Source organism: Stomoxys calcitrans, chromosome 1, assembly GCF_963082655.1.
Source record: "Stomoxys calcitrans chromosome 1, idStoCalc2.1, whole genome shotgun sequence".
NCBI lineage: Eukaryota > Metazoa > Arthropoda > Insecta > Diptera > Muscidae > Stomoxys > Stomoxys calcitrans.
The window spans coordinates 250,706,815-250,727,838 of NC_081552.1; the positions used below are offsets into that span (position 1 = coordinate 250,706,815).

The following is a 21,024-nucleotide window of genomic DNA, read 5'->3' on the forward strand; positions in this document are numbered from 1 at the left end:
TTGGCCCTGATTGGTTCAGATTTGCATATCGCTGCCATATAGATCGATCCCTCGACTTAAAGTTTTGGACCCATAAAAGGCGCATTTATTGTCGTATTTCGCCGAAATTTGGGACAGTGAGTTGTGTTAGGCCCTTCGACATTTTTCTGCAACTTGGCCCCAATCGGTCCAGATTTGAATATAGCTGCCATGTTGACCGATATCTCGATTTAAAGTCTTGGGCCCATAATAGGCGCATTTATAATTCGATTTCACTGAATTTTGACACAGTGACTTATGTTAGGCTTCTAGACATCCATGTTGTATATGGTTCAGATCGGTTTATTTTTAGATATAGCTTCTAAAAAGACCAATATTTTGTTATACACAATTGAACAATGACTTCTGCTTATTAATAGTTGGTCCAAATCGGAACATATTTCGATATAACTGCTATCCGATATAAGGAATGCAATTTACACCGGATTTTGATGATAGGTGGTTTACATATATACCCGAGGTGGTGGGTATCCAAAGTTCGGCCCGGCTGAACTTAACGCCTTTTCATTTGTTCAATTTGGCCCAGATCGGTTCAGATTAGGATATAGCTGGAATATATACCGATCTCTCGATTTAAGGTTTTGGGCCCATAAAAGACGAATTAATTGTCCGATATCGCCGAAATTTGGGACAGTGAGTTGTGTTAGGCCCCTCCACATCTTCCCGGAATATGGCACAGATCGGTTCAGATTTAGATAAAGCTGCCATATAGACCGATCTCTCGATTTGAGGTCTTGGGCCCATAAAAAACGCATTTATCGTCCAATTTCGATGAAATTTGGGACAGTGAGTTGTGTAAGGCCCTTCAACATCCCTCTGCAATTTGGCCCAGATCGGTCCAGATTTGGATATAGCTGCCATATAGACCGATCTCTTGATTTAAGATTTTGGGCCCATAAAAGGCGAAAAGTTCTCATAGGAAATTTTATATGAGGCTAAGTTCAAACCGTATTCACCCACTAACTCATTCTTATTTATTTGCTTGACATTGTTGTGTTCTTTTTCCCTTTTTTTGTCTTTCAATTAAACCCCCTTTAGCAAAACTCTTGTTTACTAAGCTAACACTTGTGTACAAAAATATGTTTTTCGAATTACCTCAAACCATTTAGAGGTGGCAGATTTTGAAATTTCCCCATAAAGATCAAACAATCGATTGAAAGGTGCAATCACTCTTTCAGTGCTTTTTAAAATATATTTGCATAGAATATATTTTTAACAGTTCATTTTCAAAGTGTTATAACTGCAAAATTATATTTTCTTTTTAAGAGTTTCTTAGGAATTCTTAAAAAAAAACCCATATAAATATAAAAACAATCCTATTCTTGTTCTTTTTACAGGGCGTTGGGCGCAACTATAGATGACGAGGATTGTCCCTCCCTAGAAAATGCAACATCATTGCAACCGTCACAACTAATACAACGTCTAACACATGTCTGCCGCTACGATCGTCTAGAAAGACCGATTGGTATGTATTATTGCTGATTAGTTATAACAAATAAATGTATATAACGTCTTGTTCTCTATGTATGATGTTGGTATTAGTTATTCAAATTACTTACACAGATGCAACCAACTATTTAGGGTACCTTGTGTATCTGTAACATGTATGACAACGGGCACAAATGAATTTAGTTCTTAAGAAGGTTGCCAGATGAACCGTAAATGTGGCATTAATTTCAGCATTGCCAGATGTGACCGTGAACATGGCATTTATTTTAGCCTTGCCAGCATAGTTCGCGAGCTCTGATTTTGAGCGTTGCGTTTGCAAAAATGAAACTCTGCACACAAATCCCACAAATCGTTGTTGCTGGGGATTTTAATGCCCACAACTCCTCCTGGCTTTCCCATTCGAGTCATACGACTCCTAAGGGCCATTGCGTTGAGCTGTTCGCTGTGCATAATGGTTTGGTGCAACTACTGAGCGAACCGACACATATCGCATGTATCCAAGGGCACCGAAATAATACTCTTGGCCTTTTTTAAACTTCACACCCTGAAAAGTATGGTAACTCCGTCACTGCATTGTTTCAGCATTTTTTTCGTATTCTGGTCTTCGTACTGCCTCCTCCCCAGTCCCGAAGCTCTGATTCTGAGCTCATGGGATTCTTTCAGCATTTTAATTGCTACTGCTGAAATGATTGAGAAGATAATTTTCAATGGAATGAGGATATTTATTCCAGTTAAGACTATGACGGCTTAATCAGACAACAAAGGTTGATTTAACCAGACATGCAGAGATGCTGTCAGATCGAAAGAGGTGGCATTCAGGAACTGGCGCTTGGATAAAAAGGCCAATACTGAACTGCCGCCCAAGCAGGCAAGATCTTCGTGTGCCAATGTGCTTAGGCGCGAAAAAATTTTCTACGAATAGCGTCTGTGTACTAAGGTTCTTGGTTCTATACAAGGAAGTAAGAGCTTTTGGTCGTTCGTGAAAAGGGTAAAGGGTAGTTCTTCATCTATTCCAACTCTTGTTAAGGATGATCAAACGTTCACTGACCCGGTTGATAAGGCTAACCTGTTGGCTGATATATTTGCGGGGAACTCTTCCTTGACGGATAGCAATCAACCACTCCCCTCAGTCAAAAATATATCAGGCGTCATGCCCAAATATTTTTTCGAACTCGTGGAGTTAAAAGGGTTCTTTGGAATCTAGACGTTAATAAATCCCCGGGGCCGTATGGCATTATCAATACTTGTCTTACGCAGGTTTTTTCGACGCTCGCTCGTCCATTACGCAACCTTTTCAACCTTGCCTACCGTGCGGGAGTCTTCCCGGCGTGTTGGTAGATTGCGAACGTTCAGCCAATACGCAAGAAGGGTGAGGCAAACAACCCTGCGAATTATCGGTCAATTGCGATATGCTCCGATTTCTCCAAGGTTATGGAGAGCATGGTTAATCACCATCTTGTGAGGTATTTAGAGTCTAATGGCCTTCCTAGCGACCAACAGTATGGGTTCCGGAGAAATCGCTCATGGCACTTCTGTTGGAGTCGCTCAATCCACCAGTTTGGTGAGAGAAAGATTGTGGCTCTGGATATCTCCAAGGCATTTGATAGGGCCTGGCACGGTGTACTACTTCTGTTAGAGTCGCTCAATCCACTTCTGTTGGAGTCGCTCAATCCCCCCGTTTGATGAGAGTAAGATTGTGGCTCTGGATATCTCCAAGGCATTTGATAGTGTCTGGCACGGTGTACTACTATCAAAGCTGCGACAAGCTTTGATTTGGTGTCAGTAATGGCTTCGTTCGATTTATTTCGAGCTTTTTCAGAGATCGCACTGTTCGAGTCGTTATAGATGGCTTCTCATTCAATGAGCATAAATTGACCGCAGGTGTACCCCATCATCAACGATCTGTTGGGTCAGACTTCGAATCCGATCTACTCATTTGCGGATGACAGTAATCTCTGTCATTCGTACTCGTTCGACCACAGGCCGAGTCTTCGAGAGATTGAGGACAAGAGGCGGGGAGCTATTGGACCGTGTACAGAGGAGAGCGACAGTGGGGCAGTGGGGTATCCAACTCTATCGCCTCCCTTGATCATCGCTGCAATGTGGCGTGTTTGGCGCTGTTCTATGGGGACTTTCATAGTGTGTGTTCGTCGGAAATTCGTCTTCTTATTCCTGATGTAAGGATGTATATCAAGGATACTAGACATTCCAGGAACTCACACCCGTTTGTAATTGATTGGCCAGCGGACAGCACAATGAATTATAGAGAGTATTCTTATTTCGCCCGAACCGTTCGTATGTGGAATCGACTTCCGGCTAATGTTTTTCCCACCCACTCTGACATCCAAATATTAAGACAAATGTCAATAAGCACTATAGGTGGCCTTGTTTCTAAACTGCTTACTTCATCCAAAGTAGCACCTGTTTGCCAGTATTATTCTTCGCTTTATCTCAAAACTGGTATCATTCGTTTCGGTTAGGGCGGTGCCGAGGTAGATGAAGTTTCCAACTATCTCAAAGTTGTGGTACCCAACTTTCTCCATTTTCTTTATCTGCTCGGTTGTGCAAGGCGTTTTGGGAGTTGAAACCATCCTTAATTTACTTTACTTATTTTCCATTTACTGCCAGACCCATTTTCACTGACTCTCTACTACTTTCAGTGACCGACCTATGATGTCGATGTCGTCGGCATAGGCAAGTAGCATGGGTTCTCTTGTGATTAGTGTGCCATATCTATTCACATCTGCATCTCGTATAATCTTCTCCAGCAGGATATTAAAGAGATCCTTGTCTGAAACCTCGTTTGGTATTAGATGGTTCGGAGAGACTCTTTCCTATTCTTGCTGAGGAACGCGTATCAGCAAGAGTCATCCTGCAGAGTCTTATTAATTTTGTAGGGATACCAAACTCAGATAGGCTTGAAATACCTTTGAACGTAAAGGAGTATCGAAAGAGGCTTTGTAGTCAACAAGGAGATAGTAGGTCTTGATTTGTCCTTCTCGGGTCTTTTCCAGGATTTAGGGCAGTGTGAATATCTGGTCTAGGGTGGATTTTCCAGCCGCATTGATAGGGTCCAATTATTTCATTGACTTTAGATTTTAATCTTTCACACAGTACGCTCGGCTCGAGAGTAACTTGTATGCGATGGGGAGGAGACTTATTGCTCTGTAGTTGGCACATTTCGTCTTGTCTCCTTTCTTGTATAGGGGACATAGTATGCTAAGGTTCCAATCATCGGGTACGCGTTCTTCTAGCCAGATTGCGGAGATAAGTTGATGCATACGCCTTATCAGCGTGTCGTCTCCGGTCTTAAATAGTTCAGTGGGTAACCCGTCGGCTCCTGCTGCCTTGTTGTTCTTCTGTCGGGTCAGTGATACTTGGACCTCATTTTGACTAGGAGTTAAATATTCTATACCATCATCATTGATTGGTTCTGCGGTATCATCTTTGCCGCCGACGTCGGACACTAGGAGTTGGGTAAAATGTTCTTTCCATATCCTCAGGCCTAGGCCAAGGTTAGGCAACAACAAAGTTCTGTTCAAGAGTTTTTTTTTAATGAAATCTCGGAAAAAAACTTTTTTTTATAAAAACTTTATACATTGTAATTCTAATTTTACCTTTTCAAATCTCTATCTTTTCAGAATACAGCGACAGTGGTGAACGTTATCCCATTAAAGTTAAGGCTAGAATATATATTTATTATATGCAGAATCTCAACTCAGATTTGTTACAATTCAAAATGCACGCCCTGCTACAGTTAAGTTTCCAGGACAAACGACTGGCCTATTCACACTATGCCCCAATGAAAAAGGACAATATACTGGGACAAAAACATATGAGCGAACGCCTATGGTTGCCCCACATATTCTTTGCCAACGAACGTGAATCGAATATTTTGGGCACCGATGAAAAGGATGTCCTAACATCAATCTCGCCCGAGGGTCACGTCATTATATCGACACGACTGCAAGCCACCCTCTATTGTTGGATGAATTTCAAGAAATTCCCATTCGATGAGCAATCTTGTTCGACCATACTTGAAAGTTGTAGGTGAAAAACAGCACATTATCGAAAATGCACCCCCAATGTGTATTTGTTGACACATACATTCATAGATTTTATTGTTTAATTAATTAAAAATTTCTATCGTTACAGGGATGTATGACAACACCGAATTGGTACTTCAATGGGAAGATAAGTCGCCAATATCATTCGACCCGGACATGCGATTGACTGAGTACAACATGCAGCGTTATTGGTACAATGAGACAGTAGTCGTTTCCAATTATGAACACCTGCGACATGGTGCCTTCTGTAAGTATGATGCGATAATAACAACTTCTAGAGATAGAGAATCAATCGTTAGGAAATGTGACAATGACCAATGGCATTTTTTTAATTAAATATTTTTGAAGAGCACTTAATTACAAGATTGGAGAACGATTAATTTTGGCGTACAAATATAAGTTTATAACTCAAGACAAAATGTTTATTATTTTCGTAGAAATTCAAAAAGTATTACAAGCGCAGATTTATAACAGGCAATTTGTATACCCATTACCATAGGATGGCATATATTAAACCAAGTAAGATGGTATTAAGTTCGGCCAAGCCGAACTTTGGATACCCACCACCTCGGATATATATGTGAAACCCCTTTCGTCACAATCCGGTGAAAATTGGCGTGGTCAAATTCGGCGCGGTCATTGAGTGGTCTAGCAAATATGAGTCACTGTTGAATTTTGAATTTCAAATTTCAACAAAATCGGGTAATAAATAAAGTTTTTATGAGCTTCAGACCTTTTATCGGCAGATCGGTCTATATGGTAGCTATACCTTAATATAGTCCGATCTGAACTATATTTGGGTCCTATGTTTCAATGTTTAAAATTTCAGCGAAATCGGATCAAAAATAAAGCTTTTATGGGCTTTAGACCCATTATCTGGAGATCGGTCTATATAGCAGCTATATATCAATATAGTCCGATATGAACCATATTTGGGTCAGATGTCAGGAGGCCTAAAACTACTCACTGTTTAAAATTTCAGAGAAATCGGATGAAAAATAAAGCTTTCATGGGCTTAAGACCCTTTATCGGGAGATCGGTCTATATGGTAGCTATATCTAAATATTGTACGATTTGAACCATATTTGGGTCAGATGTTGAGAGGTTTAAACTTATCCACTGTTTCAAATTTCAGCGAAATCGGGTAATAAATAAAGCTTTTATGGGCTTTAGACCCTTTATCGGGAGATCGGTCTATATGGTAGCTATATCTAAATATTGTACGATTTGAACCATATTTGGGTCAGATGTTGAGAGGTTTAAACTTATCCACTGTTTCAAATTTCAGCGAAATCGGATAATAAATAAAGCTTTTATAGGCTTCAGATCCTTTATCGTCAGATCGGTCTATATGGTAGCTATATCTAAATATTGTACGATTTGTAACATATTTGGGTCAGATGTTGAGAGGTTTAAAATAACCCATTGTTGCAAATTTCAGCGAAATCGGGTAATAAATAAGGCTTTTATGGACTTCAGACCCTTTATCGGGAGATCGGTCTATATGGTAGCTATATCTAAATATTGTACGATTTGAACCATATTTGAGTCAGATGTTGAGAGGTTCAAAATAACTCACTGTTGCGAATTTCAGCGAAATCGGGTAATAAATAAGGCTTTTAAGGACTTCAGACCCTTTATCGGAAGACCGGTCTATATGGTAGCTATATTTAAATATTGTACGATCTGAATCATATTTAGGTCAGATATCGGGAGTATTAAAATAACCCATTGTTTCAAATTTCAGCGAAATCGGGTAAAAAATAAAGCTTTTATGGGCTTTAGACCCATAATCGGCAGATCGGTATATATGGCAGATATATATAAATATATTCCGATATGGACCATATTTGGGTCAGATGTGGGAAAGCCTTGAACTACTTGCTGTTTCAAATTTCAACGAAATCGGTTGAAAAATAGAGCTTTATGGGCTTCAGAAACTTAATCGGGAGATCGGTCTATATGGCAACTATATCTAAATATAGTCCGATTTGATCCATATTTAGGTCAAATGTTAAGAAGCTTAAAATAATCCACTATTTCAAATTTCAGCGAAATCGGGTAATAAATAAGGCTTTTATGGACTTCAGACCCTTTATCGGGAGATCGGTCTTTATGGTAGCTATATCTAAATTTAGTCCGAACTGAACTATAGTTGGGTCAGTTGTCGGGAAGTCTTAAACTACTCACTGCTTCAAATTTCAGCCTAATTGGATAAAAATTAAAGCATTTAGGGGCATTAGACCCTTTATCGGCACATCGGTCTATATAGCAGCTGTATCCAAATATGGTCCGATTTGGCTCGATCAAGAATTTATCCAGCGTGCATCAAAAAGATGTATCTGTCCCAAATTTCAGCTCAATATCTCAATTTTTGAAGGCTGTAGAGTGATTGCAACAGACAAACGGACACGGACATCGTTAAATCGTCTTAGAATTTTACGACGATCCGAAATATATATACTTTGTAGGGTCGGAAAATGATATTTCGATGTGTTGCAAAAGGTATGACTAAATGAATATACCCCCTATCTTACGGTGGTGGGTATAAAAAACGACAGACGGACTATCAGCACAGGAAGGATATGCTAACAGATGGACATGATTGGGTAACAAATGCGATCTCCACTTTATTTCCAAAAACCAAGAGACGGACGATCAGCACAGAAAGGATATGTGGACAGACAGACATGGCTAAGGTGAATCGGCAAGAATTTCTGAGTCGAATTATACATTTGATCACAGCCACACTGGTGGTGCAGGGTACAGTTTGAGGTTTTATAATAAATTGCATGTTTACCAATTGCATGCTAGGACCGAAAATATTAAACTGGATTTCTAAGGATTTCTTACCTCACAAATGATGCCAGAATAGGAGGAAAAAACCACCGCTGAAAAATTTGTTTTCTAATGGTCTCGCCAGGATTCGAACCCAGACGTTTAGTGTCACAGGCGGACATACTAACCTCTGCACTACGGTGGCCTCCTGTCCTATTGTCCTAATGTCCTATTACCCATCTGAAACCCTGCACTAAATTTCGTCAAATGCACCTAAAGCTCGATTTTCTTTTTGGACCCATGGTTTCTTGGGCAAATTTTCTTAGAATTCGTCATAGATTCCGATTGAGGTCTACTCCAAGACACTCGGTATGTCCTGAGACTGCCAGACGTATGAACGTACGGTCGGTCTTCAGGAAGATATGTGTGCTTTACAACGGTCGAAAACAAAATATCGGGTTAGGTTGGAGGGCACGTGACTAGAGCCCTCGGTAACTAGCCGCTTCACTCGGAGACTATATGTCCATTGTGTTCATCCTAGAAGAATGTAAAAAGGGAAGAAGATGGATAAAAAAAATATAAATATACACCACAAAACTCAGCTGCTTTCGAAGCTTGGAGTTTATAAAGACAATATGGCGCCGCTCAAGGCCTTCGCATTCAAGGACAATAAGGTGGAGTTGCGTACCGGAATGTTTGGAATCCTTGAACAAACACTAGGCTCATGACAGCGCTATCTTGGCTTCCCGGAGACGATGGTATTCCCGCTAATAAGGAGGCAGACGAATATGCTAGGAAGGATAGGTGCCGGATAGGTACCATAAGTCGAACTACTGAACCTGGTAGGGTAGGAATGGCCAGTGCGAAGTCTGTGGCGTGTTGGGAAGACTTTACGGGAGACTTTGCAAGGGCACTTAAGCATGACATCGACCGAAGGAGCTGGTGGCTTTGGGTAGGAGGTCATTAACATTATCAAAAAAGCCCTATGCGAAAGGTTATATGGCAATAGACATGAGAATCCCGCGACGGCGATAAGGAGCAGACGATCGAGCACTGATTTGTTCATATCCGTGTCAATAGGTGCACCGGGTTTCCCTTTGGAAGAAGCAGTTTCTCTTCGATCTGAGAGATCTTGGAGACAGTGAGGTCTCCACAGATATGTGAACAAGACTGGTTGTTTTTGGAGGGACGCACGCATGTTCATGTGATGCACAGAGTCATCGTGTAAAAACTTAAGTGATTCTACCGGTACTCCACCAGGTTTCACACTCTGCAATGACATTTCAGCATGACATCGACCGTAAGAAAACGAAGGAGCTGATGGCTTTGGGTAGGAGGTCTTTGAACATTATCAAAGAAACACTATGCGAAAGGTCATATGGCAATAAACATGAAAATTCCGCGACGGGGATAAGGAGAGGACGATCGAGCACTGATTTGTTCATGTCCGGGTCAATAGGTGCACCGGGTTTCCCTCTGGAAGAAGCGGTTTGTCTTCGATCTGGGAGATCTTGGAGACGGTGAGGTCTCCACAGATACGTGAACAAGACTGGATGGTTTTGGTGGGACGCACGCATGTTTATGTGACGCACAGAGTCATTGGCTTGCACACATCGTGTAAACATTTAAGTGATTCGACCGGTGCTTCTCCGAAGAAGCACATGCATGTGGGCTCATCTGAAAGGTTCTTGCTCACTACTCTCTTCTTACATTTCTTCATCTTTTTTTATCGCCTCTAAGTCTGTTCGGAGGCCACCGTAGCGCAGAGGTTAGCATGTCCGTCTATGACGCTGAACGCCTGGGTTCGAATCCTGGCGAGACCATCAGAAAAAATTTTCACAGGTGGTTTTCCCCTCCTAATGCTGGCGACATTTGTGAGTTACTATGCCATGTAAAACTTCTCTCCAAAGAGGTGTCGCACTGCGGCTCGCCGTTCGGACTCTGCTATAAAAAGGAGGCCCCTTATCATTGAGCTTAAAACTTGAATCGGACTGCACTCATTGCTATGTGAGAAGTTTGCCCTAGTTACTTAGTGGAATGTTCATGGGCAAAATTTGCATTTGCAAGTCTCTTCAGAGAACATGTTGTCTGGGCATAGGCGGAGCGATGAGAACCACGCCCACTAGGGAACTGGAGACTATTCTAGATATCCAACCCATTGACATGCAGATTAAGTATGAGGCAGCCCCTGCGGCTATGAGACTTAAGGTGATGGGAGAATGAATTGAGGATGGGAGCAGCTCATACCATCGCGGTATAATTGAGGCGACGATAGGAAATCTGGAAGGAAGGGAGGAGGTTTCCGTTCGGATACCTGAGATGAACTTTGAAGTCAAGTGCGAGGCACTGCAGCCAGCGGCACAGTCTTGGATTGACGGAACCCTAGTATTGCCATCTGGAAGATCATGTTACACAGATGGATGAAAGCTAGAGCACAGAGTGGGCCTGGAGATTTACATGGAGAACCCAGGGACTGAGATCTGTTTTAAACTACCTGAACATAATATGGTCCTGCAGGCGAAGATCCGGGCGATCACGGAATGCCTGAAGTGGAGTGGTGCTAACGCGAGGACGTCGAGTGTGAACATCTTTGCCGACAGTAAAATTGCCATAAGGGCAATAACAACCAGGACGGTAAGGTCACGAACAGTCATGCAGTGTTAGAAGGAGATTAAGGCCTTCTCTGAGGATGGCAAAATCCGCATCGTTTGGGTGCCGGGCCATAACGGAGTAAGGGGAAAGGAAAGGGCAGACGATTTGGCGGTCAATAAACTTGGTTAACCCTAATCCTTTCGGGTCGACGCAGTCCGAGTTAAGGAAGTGAGTGACAAATGCGCAAGCAACATTGTGGAACAGCGAAGCAGTCGGTAGGACGGCGAAAATCCTATGGGGGAATTCAGATCGTGAGAAGACGAGGCTATTAGTGAAAGGAAGTAAAAAGGAGGTCAGTATAGCTATTGGTATCATAACGGGACACATCGGACTACGAGCTCACTTATGTAAAATCAGTGCGGCAAGTTATAGCATGTGCAGAACATGCGAGAAAGATGATGAGACGTTGGAGCATTTTCTTTGTCATTGCCCGGCTTTCGCGTCTAACAGATACCGGCACTTGGGTGGAGACACAATGCCAGACATGAACCAACTTAGGAGAGTGGTATTGAAAGCAATTAAGGATTTTGTATGTAGCACGGATTCCTAACTTAAAATTTTCTTTTTAGAGATTACTTTATAGTTTGTAGAGCGCACAACAAGCGGATTACGGGTTAAGGTGTATTTCCATAGTGGCATGGGGCGGATTAATATCTGCACCCTCTTTTCAACCTAACCTAACCTAAGTCTGATATCGAAACTCACACTTTTTCTTTGCCTTCTCGCTTACACCTTAATGCTCGCTAGGTCACAATGCTCCAAAATTGGCCTCCAAGTGAGCTCATCTCTGTACAACCTCATCCTAATATTGGGTTGCCCAAAAAGTAATAGCGGATTTTTCATATAGTCGGCGTTGACAAATTTTTTCACAGCTTGTGACTCTGTAATTGCATTCTTTCTTCTGTCAGTTATCAGCTGTTACTTTTAGCTTGCTTTAGAAAAAAGTGTAAAAAAAGTATATTTGATTAAAGTTCAATTCCGCAATTACTTTTTGGGCAACCCAATAAATTATTGCACACATAAGGCCATAATTTGAAATCCATCTAATCAATATAATTTTTTGTTTTTTTCGTCTTTCTACAGATGGTAACTACAGTTCATTGAGTTTTACGGTGCACCTAAATCGAGAAATTGGATTTTATTTGATGGATTATTTTCTACCCTCAATGATGATTGTGGCCATATCTTGGGTTTCATTTTGGTTGCAAGCAGATGCTTCTCCTCCACGAATTATGTTAGGTATGTTAAAACTTTGACAGTGTAGGAAATTATGGAGACCCCTAATAAACTCACTTTTCTCTCCTCAAATAGGTACCAGCACCATGTTGTCGTTCATTACCCTCTCCTCTTCACAGAGTAAAACCTTGCCCAAAGTTAGTTACATAAAGGTTTCAGAGGTTTGGTTCTTGGGCTGTACCTTCTTCATTTTTGGAAGTCTGGTGGAATTTGCTTTTGTCAACACCATATGGCGACGAAAGGAAAATATCGAGCTGAAGAAAGTCAACAGCAAATACATAATCAAATCAACACTGACGCCCAGACCGTCAAGACGGGAAATAGGTTTGAACAACCAATCGCGCACTAGATCATGTTCCAGCTTGGATAATATAGTGTCCAGCACCGAAAGTGTCATGAATGGCAATGTGAATCCAGGATTTAATAACTATTTAACAGTACATGTGAGTGTGAAAAAAAATCCTGAAACGAGGCAATTTTTAATATTTGTTTACCTTTTACAGAATTTACCTATAATAACCACACAATCGCCAGACACAGTTTCCATTACCAGTAATCCGAATAGTGCGGGACATGTCATCAATATGGACAACAATGGAAAGGACAATGGCGAAAATAATAAAACAGCAGAGAACACAACATTCACCACCATGACACCACAAGAAATTGCCATGTGGATTGATCGACGATCACGTTTCATATTTCCGCTTATGTTCCTGGGCTTTAATGCCCTATACTGGACATTCGTCTACTATTTCTAAGACAAATGCTTGCCAGTTGTCCAGATGTATTATTGTTTTGATTGTATCAAAGTTTTAAGTCATAGCATTTAAGTTTTTTTTTTTTTTTTTTGATATATATGTGTATTTAATTATTATTTTCTTTGGAATAACGACAGACATAGACTTAGACACATGTGCATATCATTGTTATCTCATCACTTTGTATATTTTTGTGTGGCTTTGCCTCTAATTTTAAAATATAAGAAAGTTTTACATTAAAAAAAATATTGTATGCCATTCTTCATTTATAAGAGAGTTTGAATTGCTGGGAATACAAAAACTGTGCCTGTATTTTACTGTCAAATTGAAAATCGAAGTCTGAAGCTTAGAATGAAGGAAGCCTAACATAAGTCACTGTGTCCAAGGGCCCAACACAACTCACTGCCTCAAATTTCGGCGAAATCTAAAAATAAATGGGTCTTTTATGGGCCCAAAACCTTAAATCGAAAGATTGGTCTATATGGTAGCTATATGCAAATCTGGACCGATCTGTGCCATATTGCAGAAATATGTCAAGAGGCTTAACTTAACTCACTGTCCCAAATTTCAGCGACATCTGACAATAAATGCGACTTTTATGGGCCGAAAAACGTAAATCGGGAGATCGGAATACATGGCAGGTATATTCAAATTTGGTCCGATCCGGGACAAATTGAAAAAGTATGTCGAGGGACTTAGCACACCTCACAGTCCCAAATTTCGGCGGCATCGGACAAAAAATGCGCCTTTTTTGGGCGCAAGACCTTCAATCGAGAGATCGGTCTATATGGCAGCAATATCCAAATCTTGACCGATCTGGGCCAAATTGAAGGAAGATGTCGAGGGGCCTAACACAACTCACTGTCTCAAATTTCGGCGAAATCGGACAATAAATGAGCATTTTATGGGCCCAAAACCTTAAATCGATAGATTGGTCTATATGGTAGCTATATGCAATTCTGGACCGATCTGTGTCATATTGCAGAAATATATCAAGAGGCTTAACATTACTCACTGTCCCAAATTTCGGCGACATCTGACTATAAATGCGACTTTTATGGGCCGAAAACCCTAAATCGGGAGATCGGAATATATGGCAGCTATATTCAAATTTGGACCGATCCGGGACAAATTGAAGAAGAATGTCGAGGGACCTAACACAACTCACAGTCCCAAATTTCGGCGGCATCGGACAAAAAATGAGCCTTTTATGGGCGCAAGGCTTTCAATCGAGAGATCGGTCTATATGGCAGCTATATCCAAATCTGGACCGATCTGGGCCAAATTGAAGGAATATGTCGAGGGGCCTAACACAACTCACTGTCCCAAATTTCACCAAAATCGGATAATAAATGTGGCTTTTATGAGCCTATGACCCTAAATCGGCGCATCGGTTCATTTGGGGGCTATATCAAGATATAGTCCGATATAGCCCATCTTCGAACTTAACCTGCTTATGGACAAAAAAAAAGGCATTAAGTTCGGCCGGGCCGAACTTTGGATACCCATCACCTCGGGTATATATGTAAACCCCCTTTCGTCACAATCCGGTGAAAATTGTATAACTTAAGCACCCAAATTCGGCACGGACATTGAGTGGTCCAATATATATGTCACTATTCCATTTTGTAGAACACAACATTGGCCTTTTTGGCAGATATATCCAATTATAAACCAATCGGAACCATATTAAGGTCAGATATCGTGAAGCTAAGAAGAACACACACTCTCAAATTTCAGCGAAATCTGTTAATAAATAAAGCTTTTATGGGCTTCAGTCCCCTTATCGGCAGATCGGTCTATATGGCAGCTATATGTAAATATAGTCCAATCAGAACCATATTAAGGTCGGATGTTGGGAAGCCTTAACCTACTCACTGTTTCAAATTTCAGCGAAATGGGGCAATATATATAGCAAATCGGTCTATATGACAGCTATATCTAAATATAGTCCGATCTGTACCATATTTGGGTCGATTGTTGGGGGGCTTAAAACTACGGACTGTTTCAAATTTCAAAATCGGATAAAATATAAAGCTTTTATGGGCTTCAAACCTTTTATCGGCGGATCGGTCTATATGGCAGCTATATCCAAATCTGGACCGATCTGGGCCAAATTGATGAAAGATGTCGAAGGGCCTAACACAACTCACTATCCCAAATTTCGGCGACAGTGACAATTGTTACGCATTAATAAAACTAGCTTTTGCTCAAAATCATCTTCACGTGTGGCAAAACAGAATGGCGCTCGATTTCAGTCGTCAAAGTTGAAAATTCTTTAACTGTTGTCTGTTGCTTTTGTGGAATTTGTTTGCAGAGTTGCATTTTTCAACGCAACGCTCAAAAACAAAGCTCAACCTGTTTGGCCTTAAATAAGGAAATTAATAGACGTTGCAGACTTTGATCGGTCGATAATATTGGGTTGCCCAAAAAGTAATTGCGAATTTTTTAAAAGAAAGTAAATGCATTTTTAATAAAACTTATAATGAACTTTAATCAAATATATTTTTTTTCCTCTTTTTTTCTAAAGCAAGCTAAAAGTAACAGCTGATAACTGACAGAGGAAAGAATGCAATTACAGAGTCACAAGCTGTGAAAAAATTTGTCAACGCCGACTATATGAAAAATCCGCAATTACTTTTTGGGCAACCCAATAACAATAACTACAATGATTTCTCTTTGCCACGTCACGTTGTTTTTGTAGCCACATTTGTATGTGGAGGTGGCGATCCTTGTCAAGTTCTTACAGGTGAGCAAGCGCGTTCCGGTTCAAAGAACCGATCGTCGCGGAAACAGGGTGACCATTGGTTATTTAAAGGCACCAATAACACGTATAGTCATATCGAGCATCATTGGCACTCAGTATTTATGCCAGAGCTGGTGCCGCTCAGCCTCTGACTAGTACTTCGTATGGAGCATTCCATTATCTGCAACCCGTGGACCGGTAGCTCGCAGCTAAGCTTCTCGTGACAGATCGGACCTCAAAGTTACAGCCTGTGTGGTGCTCGCAGACATTCCGTTTCCTCACGTTCCCCAATGTAGCTTAATTCATTTTCAAAATTTCATTACGGGGTCCATTTTCTATCCTTTTTTGCATTTTTGTTGTCTACGTCTGTTTAATGCAATAAAGTTTAAACTTTATAGGGCACCAAGGCGGATTTAAAAAGGTGGTCTCACGCGAACAGCCACTAACAGCTGGCCATGTTTGACGGTATTAAGATGACAAATTTTTGTTTGCATTCTCTTTGTTGTTATCTTTTTTCTCGCATATTCTCTGCTCATGTACGCACACAAACTTCTTTGCTTGTGTTGGCAAAAGTACGATCAGCTTGATGACAAGATGACAGATTGAACCATATAATTTGTGGTTGTTGTACAAATGAGACCACCTTTAATTGTGTCGCCATGATAGGGCATGCGGCCTATAAAGTGTATTTTTGCCCAAGAAAAACTCGTTTGAATTCCAGAGAATTAAGTCATGCAATGGGTTGTTGTGCTCAGCGTTACGTATACGCTACTAACTAATCTTAAAACATTTTTCACTTTTTCCGAATCACCCTGTCAATTGCTTGCAGAACAACCAATTTACTTCCTTGCTTGTTTCCAACTGTCAAAATTGTAAAAATCTCAATAGGTGTTTGTGTAAGCGTGTGGAGAGCGAAGGATTTTGCTGTGAAATTTTGTCGTTTTAAGGTAAGAAATTGTGTTCTTTTCAAGGTAAAATATGTACTATATTTAATAAAAAGGGAACGAAATATAGTTATGAATGTAATCTGTCGGCATACTTGCAACGCGAAGCTGTCAATAAGGGGCCATAAATTTTGGCTAGAAAAGTTTCAACAAAAATTACATAACTCACGGGCAGAAAATAATCCGTATATCTCGGTTCTAATTGATCAACACCGCTAAAATAAAACAGGAATAATAGCCAATATGTTCATATTTACAATTTGTATATTTGTCCAAATTTTATTGGGCCTTATGTGTTAATGTGTCATATGGGTTCCCAAGTGTCACATCGTCTACATTGTTGTTGTTGTTTACATGTTCCTCTTAGATCTTCCATACCCATACAAATGGCTTAAAGTTTTTGTGCTAATTGTTACAGAGACAGAGACCACTACCAAAGGAGAAAAATGCGTCTAACAAATATCCTCAATGGCCAACATTTTGGTAACCTTGCCAAGGTCCATGGCATTGTCACGTACAAACTTTCCCCCTTTGAGCAACGCGCCTTTGCTGGTGCCATCTCGCATGGTCTCCCCAACATTTTCCGCCGTGTCCGCTCCAACATCTTTACCGTAGCACCACGTAAGTTCTAATTTGTTTTGGTTGTTTAAAAGGAACGTTTAAATTGATATCTTGTAATATTTTCTCTACCAGCTTTCATTGTTGGATATTTGGTCTACAACATGGTTGAAGCTGAGCATCATCATTTAAGCCGCAAAAATCCAGCTGATTTCGCCAATGATGAATAAACAGTTCATTATGCGTATTTTCGCTAGTATAATTCTGTAATAAACTACCATTTTAAAAACGATGTCGTGACAAGATGAGATAGGTCAATAAATCCTTGGAAAATATAAATATTTAATCTACATACTTAGAGATGGGCGATGGGTAAATATCCAAAAGGTATTTACCCGGCAAATTGGGTAAATACCTGGGTATTTATTCATTTATACCCAAAAGTTGGGTATTTATAATTTTGCAGATATCTTGGGTATAAAAATATTTTCCAAACAACTATTGATGATTTTGTATTTTTAGTATATAAACCTGATCTTCTGATCTCATAAAACCCATCTCTATACATACTTCATTCATGCAACGGCTTATATCTACGGCGTTGCAAAGAGACAATGCATACATCAAGAATAAAAATATAAATAAGTAAGGATTTTGAATTTTTGCTTACCTAGTTTTGCTGGCTGTTTTAAACGCAAGTGTATGGCGTACCGCATAATCAACTTTCCATAATGGTATTTAAAGGTGTTTGAAAATCTGCAACTTTGGAAGATAGTACTGCAATACATTAAATCGGGCACCGCAAACCAATGCATAGATTTTTATACGAAATCGTTGCAATATACAGGATGCTATTGAAAGTAATAGGGAGGGCAGAAGCTATTTGCTACATTAGTAGTCACTGAGCCAGGTCTATGCACCGTAAGTATATGGGTCAAGCCGTATTATAGGCCAGTCCTGTTGTTGTAGTATTCATATATTTACGTTTGGAGTTAGCAAATAATTCAAGCTCCTATAGGTGAGCATGCTTTCCCAGGTTCTCAGTATATCCTCGTGTCGGTTGTCCAATATGTAGTATTTAATCAGAGAACAGAATTTTTCCTTGCGTTTGTAAACATTCCCAATAGATAGATTTCGGCAATCTTAAACCCCGTTAAAACTGTTCATTGAATGCGGATTTAACGCTCTCATCAGCTGATTTTATAACGGGAAAACAGATGATCGAGCCATTAAATCCGGGGTTTTATTGAGTTCATGGTGCTTATACACTTTGTGTTCGTAAGTGACTTAACCATATATTAGTGAATTCTAAATAATTAATCTGTTATAGCTCTTTTATAAACCGATCTGCCGATTTGACTTCGTGGCAGGGCTGCCAGACGTGACGATTTTTTGGACGGACTTTGAACTGTTGACGCTTGACTTTCTTTGCTTAAAATCCCGTACGTTTTGACGAACTTTTTTTTTTTTTAATTTGAAGGTGACATAATTATTAAGGTCATGAACATTCCACTAAGGAACATGGGCAAACTTCTCACATATCATTTGAGTTTAGGCTCAATGATAAAGGGTCTCCGTTTTATAGCCGGGTTCAAACGGCGTGCCGCTGTGCGACATCTCTTTGGAGGGAAGTTTTTACATGGCTGCTATTAATTTTTTTTCAAATGGCATAGTTCCTTACAAATGTTGCCAGCATTAAGAGGGGATAAACACCGCTGAAAATGTTTTCTGATATTCTTCTCAGGATTTGCTGGCAAGATACATTCATTAACAGATAGTGGCAGTTGCCCAACAACAAAATATTAAGTGCAATATCTGTCAAAATCGGTGATAAGTGCAACTCTGATTTTGTGTATCCCTTCAAACATTTTCTATTGTGCGAGTCGCTAAATCTGCACTCAAGGAAGTTGAAAACAATCTAAGGCGATATCATTTTTTACTCTAATTAGTGTATCGGTACGGGAGAAAACGTCACTTGGCGATATATACCCAAGAGTGCCTAAATAGGGACTAAAAAAAGTTTAAAAAGCCGGCCAGGTATGATAGTATTAAGATGTCCGATTATTATTGGCATTCTCTTTGTTGTAATTTTCTTTCTCGCATATTCTCTGCTCATGTACGCACACGTATACACGCACGCACACAAAATTTGTTTGCGCGTGTTGACAAAACGTCTAAAAGCTTGATGGCAAGATGGAGGATTGCACCATGTGATTTGTGATTGTTGTACAAATGAGACCACTTTTTATTGTTTCGCCATGGTTGGCGATATTGGAATATGTGTTTTCTAAACATTATCAACTAGTGTAAACGACCCATGAGGTTTAAAATCACTAGAGCTTACTGAACACAGCCCGAATTAAGGCAAAATAAGTTTGTTCGAATCGCCCTTCAATGGAGCTCGTTCATGTTTACACTTACAACAACAAAATGATATCATAACACAGTAAAAAACAAAGAAACCTAGAATTTTGAGGAAATTTATTAAATTAAAAGTGTAAGTACGACTAGAACATATTGTTATTGCGGAGCCACTAATATTTTTTTGGTTTAATGATTTAGAAAAGAAGAAACTCAGAGTAATAATATCTTTACTTGGGTATATACAGCAAATTGTAAAACGGCTTGTCTGGATTATGAGTGGTGGAAAATACATAATGCCCTAAAATGGGCAAACTAAGGTCATTTAATGTGTTAATTAAACATTAAACACATATTATGGATTCAAATAATTTAAATTGTAGTATCGCGAATTTTTTTTTTTTGCTCATTTTTGGCCAAAATGTATTGGCATGTTAAATGTGCTGTGTATATAATACTAAGGGCTCCTATAATAACCAATTGAAAGGAGATAAACACGTCAGCTTAATTTTTTCACTTAATAACACAGTCCGCTTGATACATCGCCAAAGGAACCCTTGTGGTTCAATAAATGTTACACCTTTACCTATATGCCTGGGCTTTACACTTATGGTGCGGTCATACTATGCCAAGTCATAGTATGGTGTGGTGCGTGCAGCCCCTTGAAGGCATACTATGACCATACTACAACTCTTTGACCCTGTGTTTTTAAAAAATTAAATACTATATTATTTACACCACATTTTTTCTTTTTCAGATTTCCTTGTCAAACGCATAGACCACCCCCACCAGATAGTGAGCTACGATAAGGCCATCATACATAAGTACTTTTTTATCGTATCCACAATATGAATGATTGTTGCGGCAGCGAAATGCGAAGTGAATCCATTTCAAATATGTTAAATGTCATAGTCGAATCTAAAATTATCAGTATTGAGGTATTCACAGCGGCTGTGGGCATTCTGTTTATGGTGGTCATGCTTAAAAACAAACTCTGGAGTTTCTGTGGCACTTGAAAGTTGTTCAAAACTTTGGCGGATGACACAAGAATCTATACTACTACTACTTACACCTAGAATATACATTTTATTCAACATTATGAAAATAGAATTATTTTATGATACATAAGAAAATTTTTGCAAAATTTATGTTAATGCAAATTGTGTAAATATACCAGTATTTAATGGTAATTTTAATGATAGTGTTTTTGGTATTTATTTTCAAATGAAGGAGGCCGATTATGGACGTAACACTCTGCCAGGATTTGCTGGCCATTTCTGAGTGGGGTCGAATGAACAGAGTAGATTTTAATGCACGTAAGACGCAGTGCTGTTTGTTGTCCCACAAACGATTCACTGACACTTTACAATAGTCCATATCTATCGACGGTGTAGATATCAAGCAGTCAGAGGCTCTTGATGTTCTGGGCATGA

The 21,024-nt window shown here is 39.8% G+C and overlaps 3 protein-coding genes across 5 annotated transcripts in view; all 3 read left to right on the forward strand.

Annotated features, from left to right (window-relative positions):
• Window positions 1–13,247, forward strand: part of LOC106094949 (pH-sensitive chloride channel 2) — a 30,746-nt gene extending 17,499 nt beyond the window's left edge. Inside the window, exons 2-7 of the mRNA XM_059370815.1 lie at window positions 1,377–1,504; window positions 5,130–5,534; window positions 5,644–5,802; window positions 12,069–12,224; window positions 12,297–12,664; window positions 12,725–13,247. Of these exons, the coding sequence (XP_059226798.1) occupies window positions 1,377–1,504; window positions 5,130–5,534; window positions 5,644–5,802; window positions 12,069–12,224; window positions 12,297–12,664; window positions 12,725–12,982 (1,474 nt within the window). The 3' untranslated portion in view covers window positions 12,983–13,247. The remainder of the gene's footprint in view (window positions 1–1,376; window positions 1,505–5,129; window positions 5,535–5,643; window positions 5,803–12,068; window positions 12,225–12,296; window positions 12,665–12,724) is intronic.
• The window catches only part of LOC106094947 (cytochrome b-c1 complex subunit 8), a 69,136-nt gene extending 51,567 nt beyond the window's left edge, over window positions 1–17,569 (forward strand). The window contains exons 1-3 of one of the 2 annotated variants that reach the window (XM_013262190.2): window positions 16,572–16,675; window positions 17,091–17,293; window positions 17,366–17,569. In XM_013262190.2, the coding sequence (XP_013117644.1) occupies window positions 17,119–17,293; window positions 17,366–17,460 (270 nt within the window). In that variant the 5' untranslated portion in view covers window positions 16,572–16,675; window positions 17,091–17,118 and the 3' untranslated portion in view covers window positions 17,461–17,569. Of the gene's footprint in view, window positions 1–16,571; window positions 16,676–17,088; window positions 17,294–17,365 lie in introns of those variants that run through there. The other variant, XM_059370816.1, reaches the window with a different exon arrangement.
• A 2,056-nt stretch (window positions 17,570–19,625) lies between these two features.
• Window positions 19,626–20,787, forward strand: LOC106094948 (uncharacterized). Of its 2 annotated transcripts, XM_013262191.2 has the most exons (3): window positions 19,629–19,727; window positions 19,793–19,911; window positions 20,349–20,787. In XM_013262191.2, exon 3 carries the CDS (start codon window positions 20,440–20,442, stop codon window positions 20,605–20,607), a length of 168 nt encoding a protein of 55 aa, XP_013117645.2. In that variant the 5' UTR covers window positions 19,629–19,727; window positions 19,793–19,911; window positions 20,349–20,439; the 3' UTR covers window positions 20,608–20,787. The 2 variants fall into 2 exon arrangements, with proteins under 2 accessions (XP_013117646.2, XP_013117645.2); XM_013262192.2 differs by lacking the exon at window positions 19,793–19,911 and having other exon boundaries at window positions 19,626–19,727.
• The last annotated feature ends 237 nt before the right edge of the window (window positions 20,788–21,024 follow it).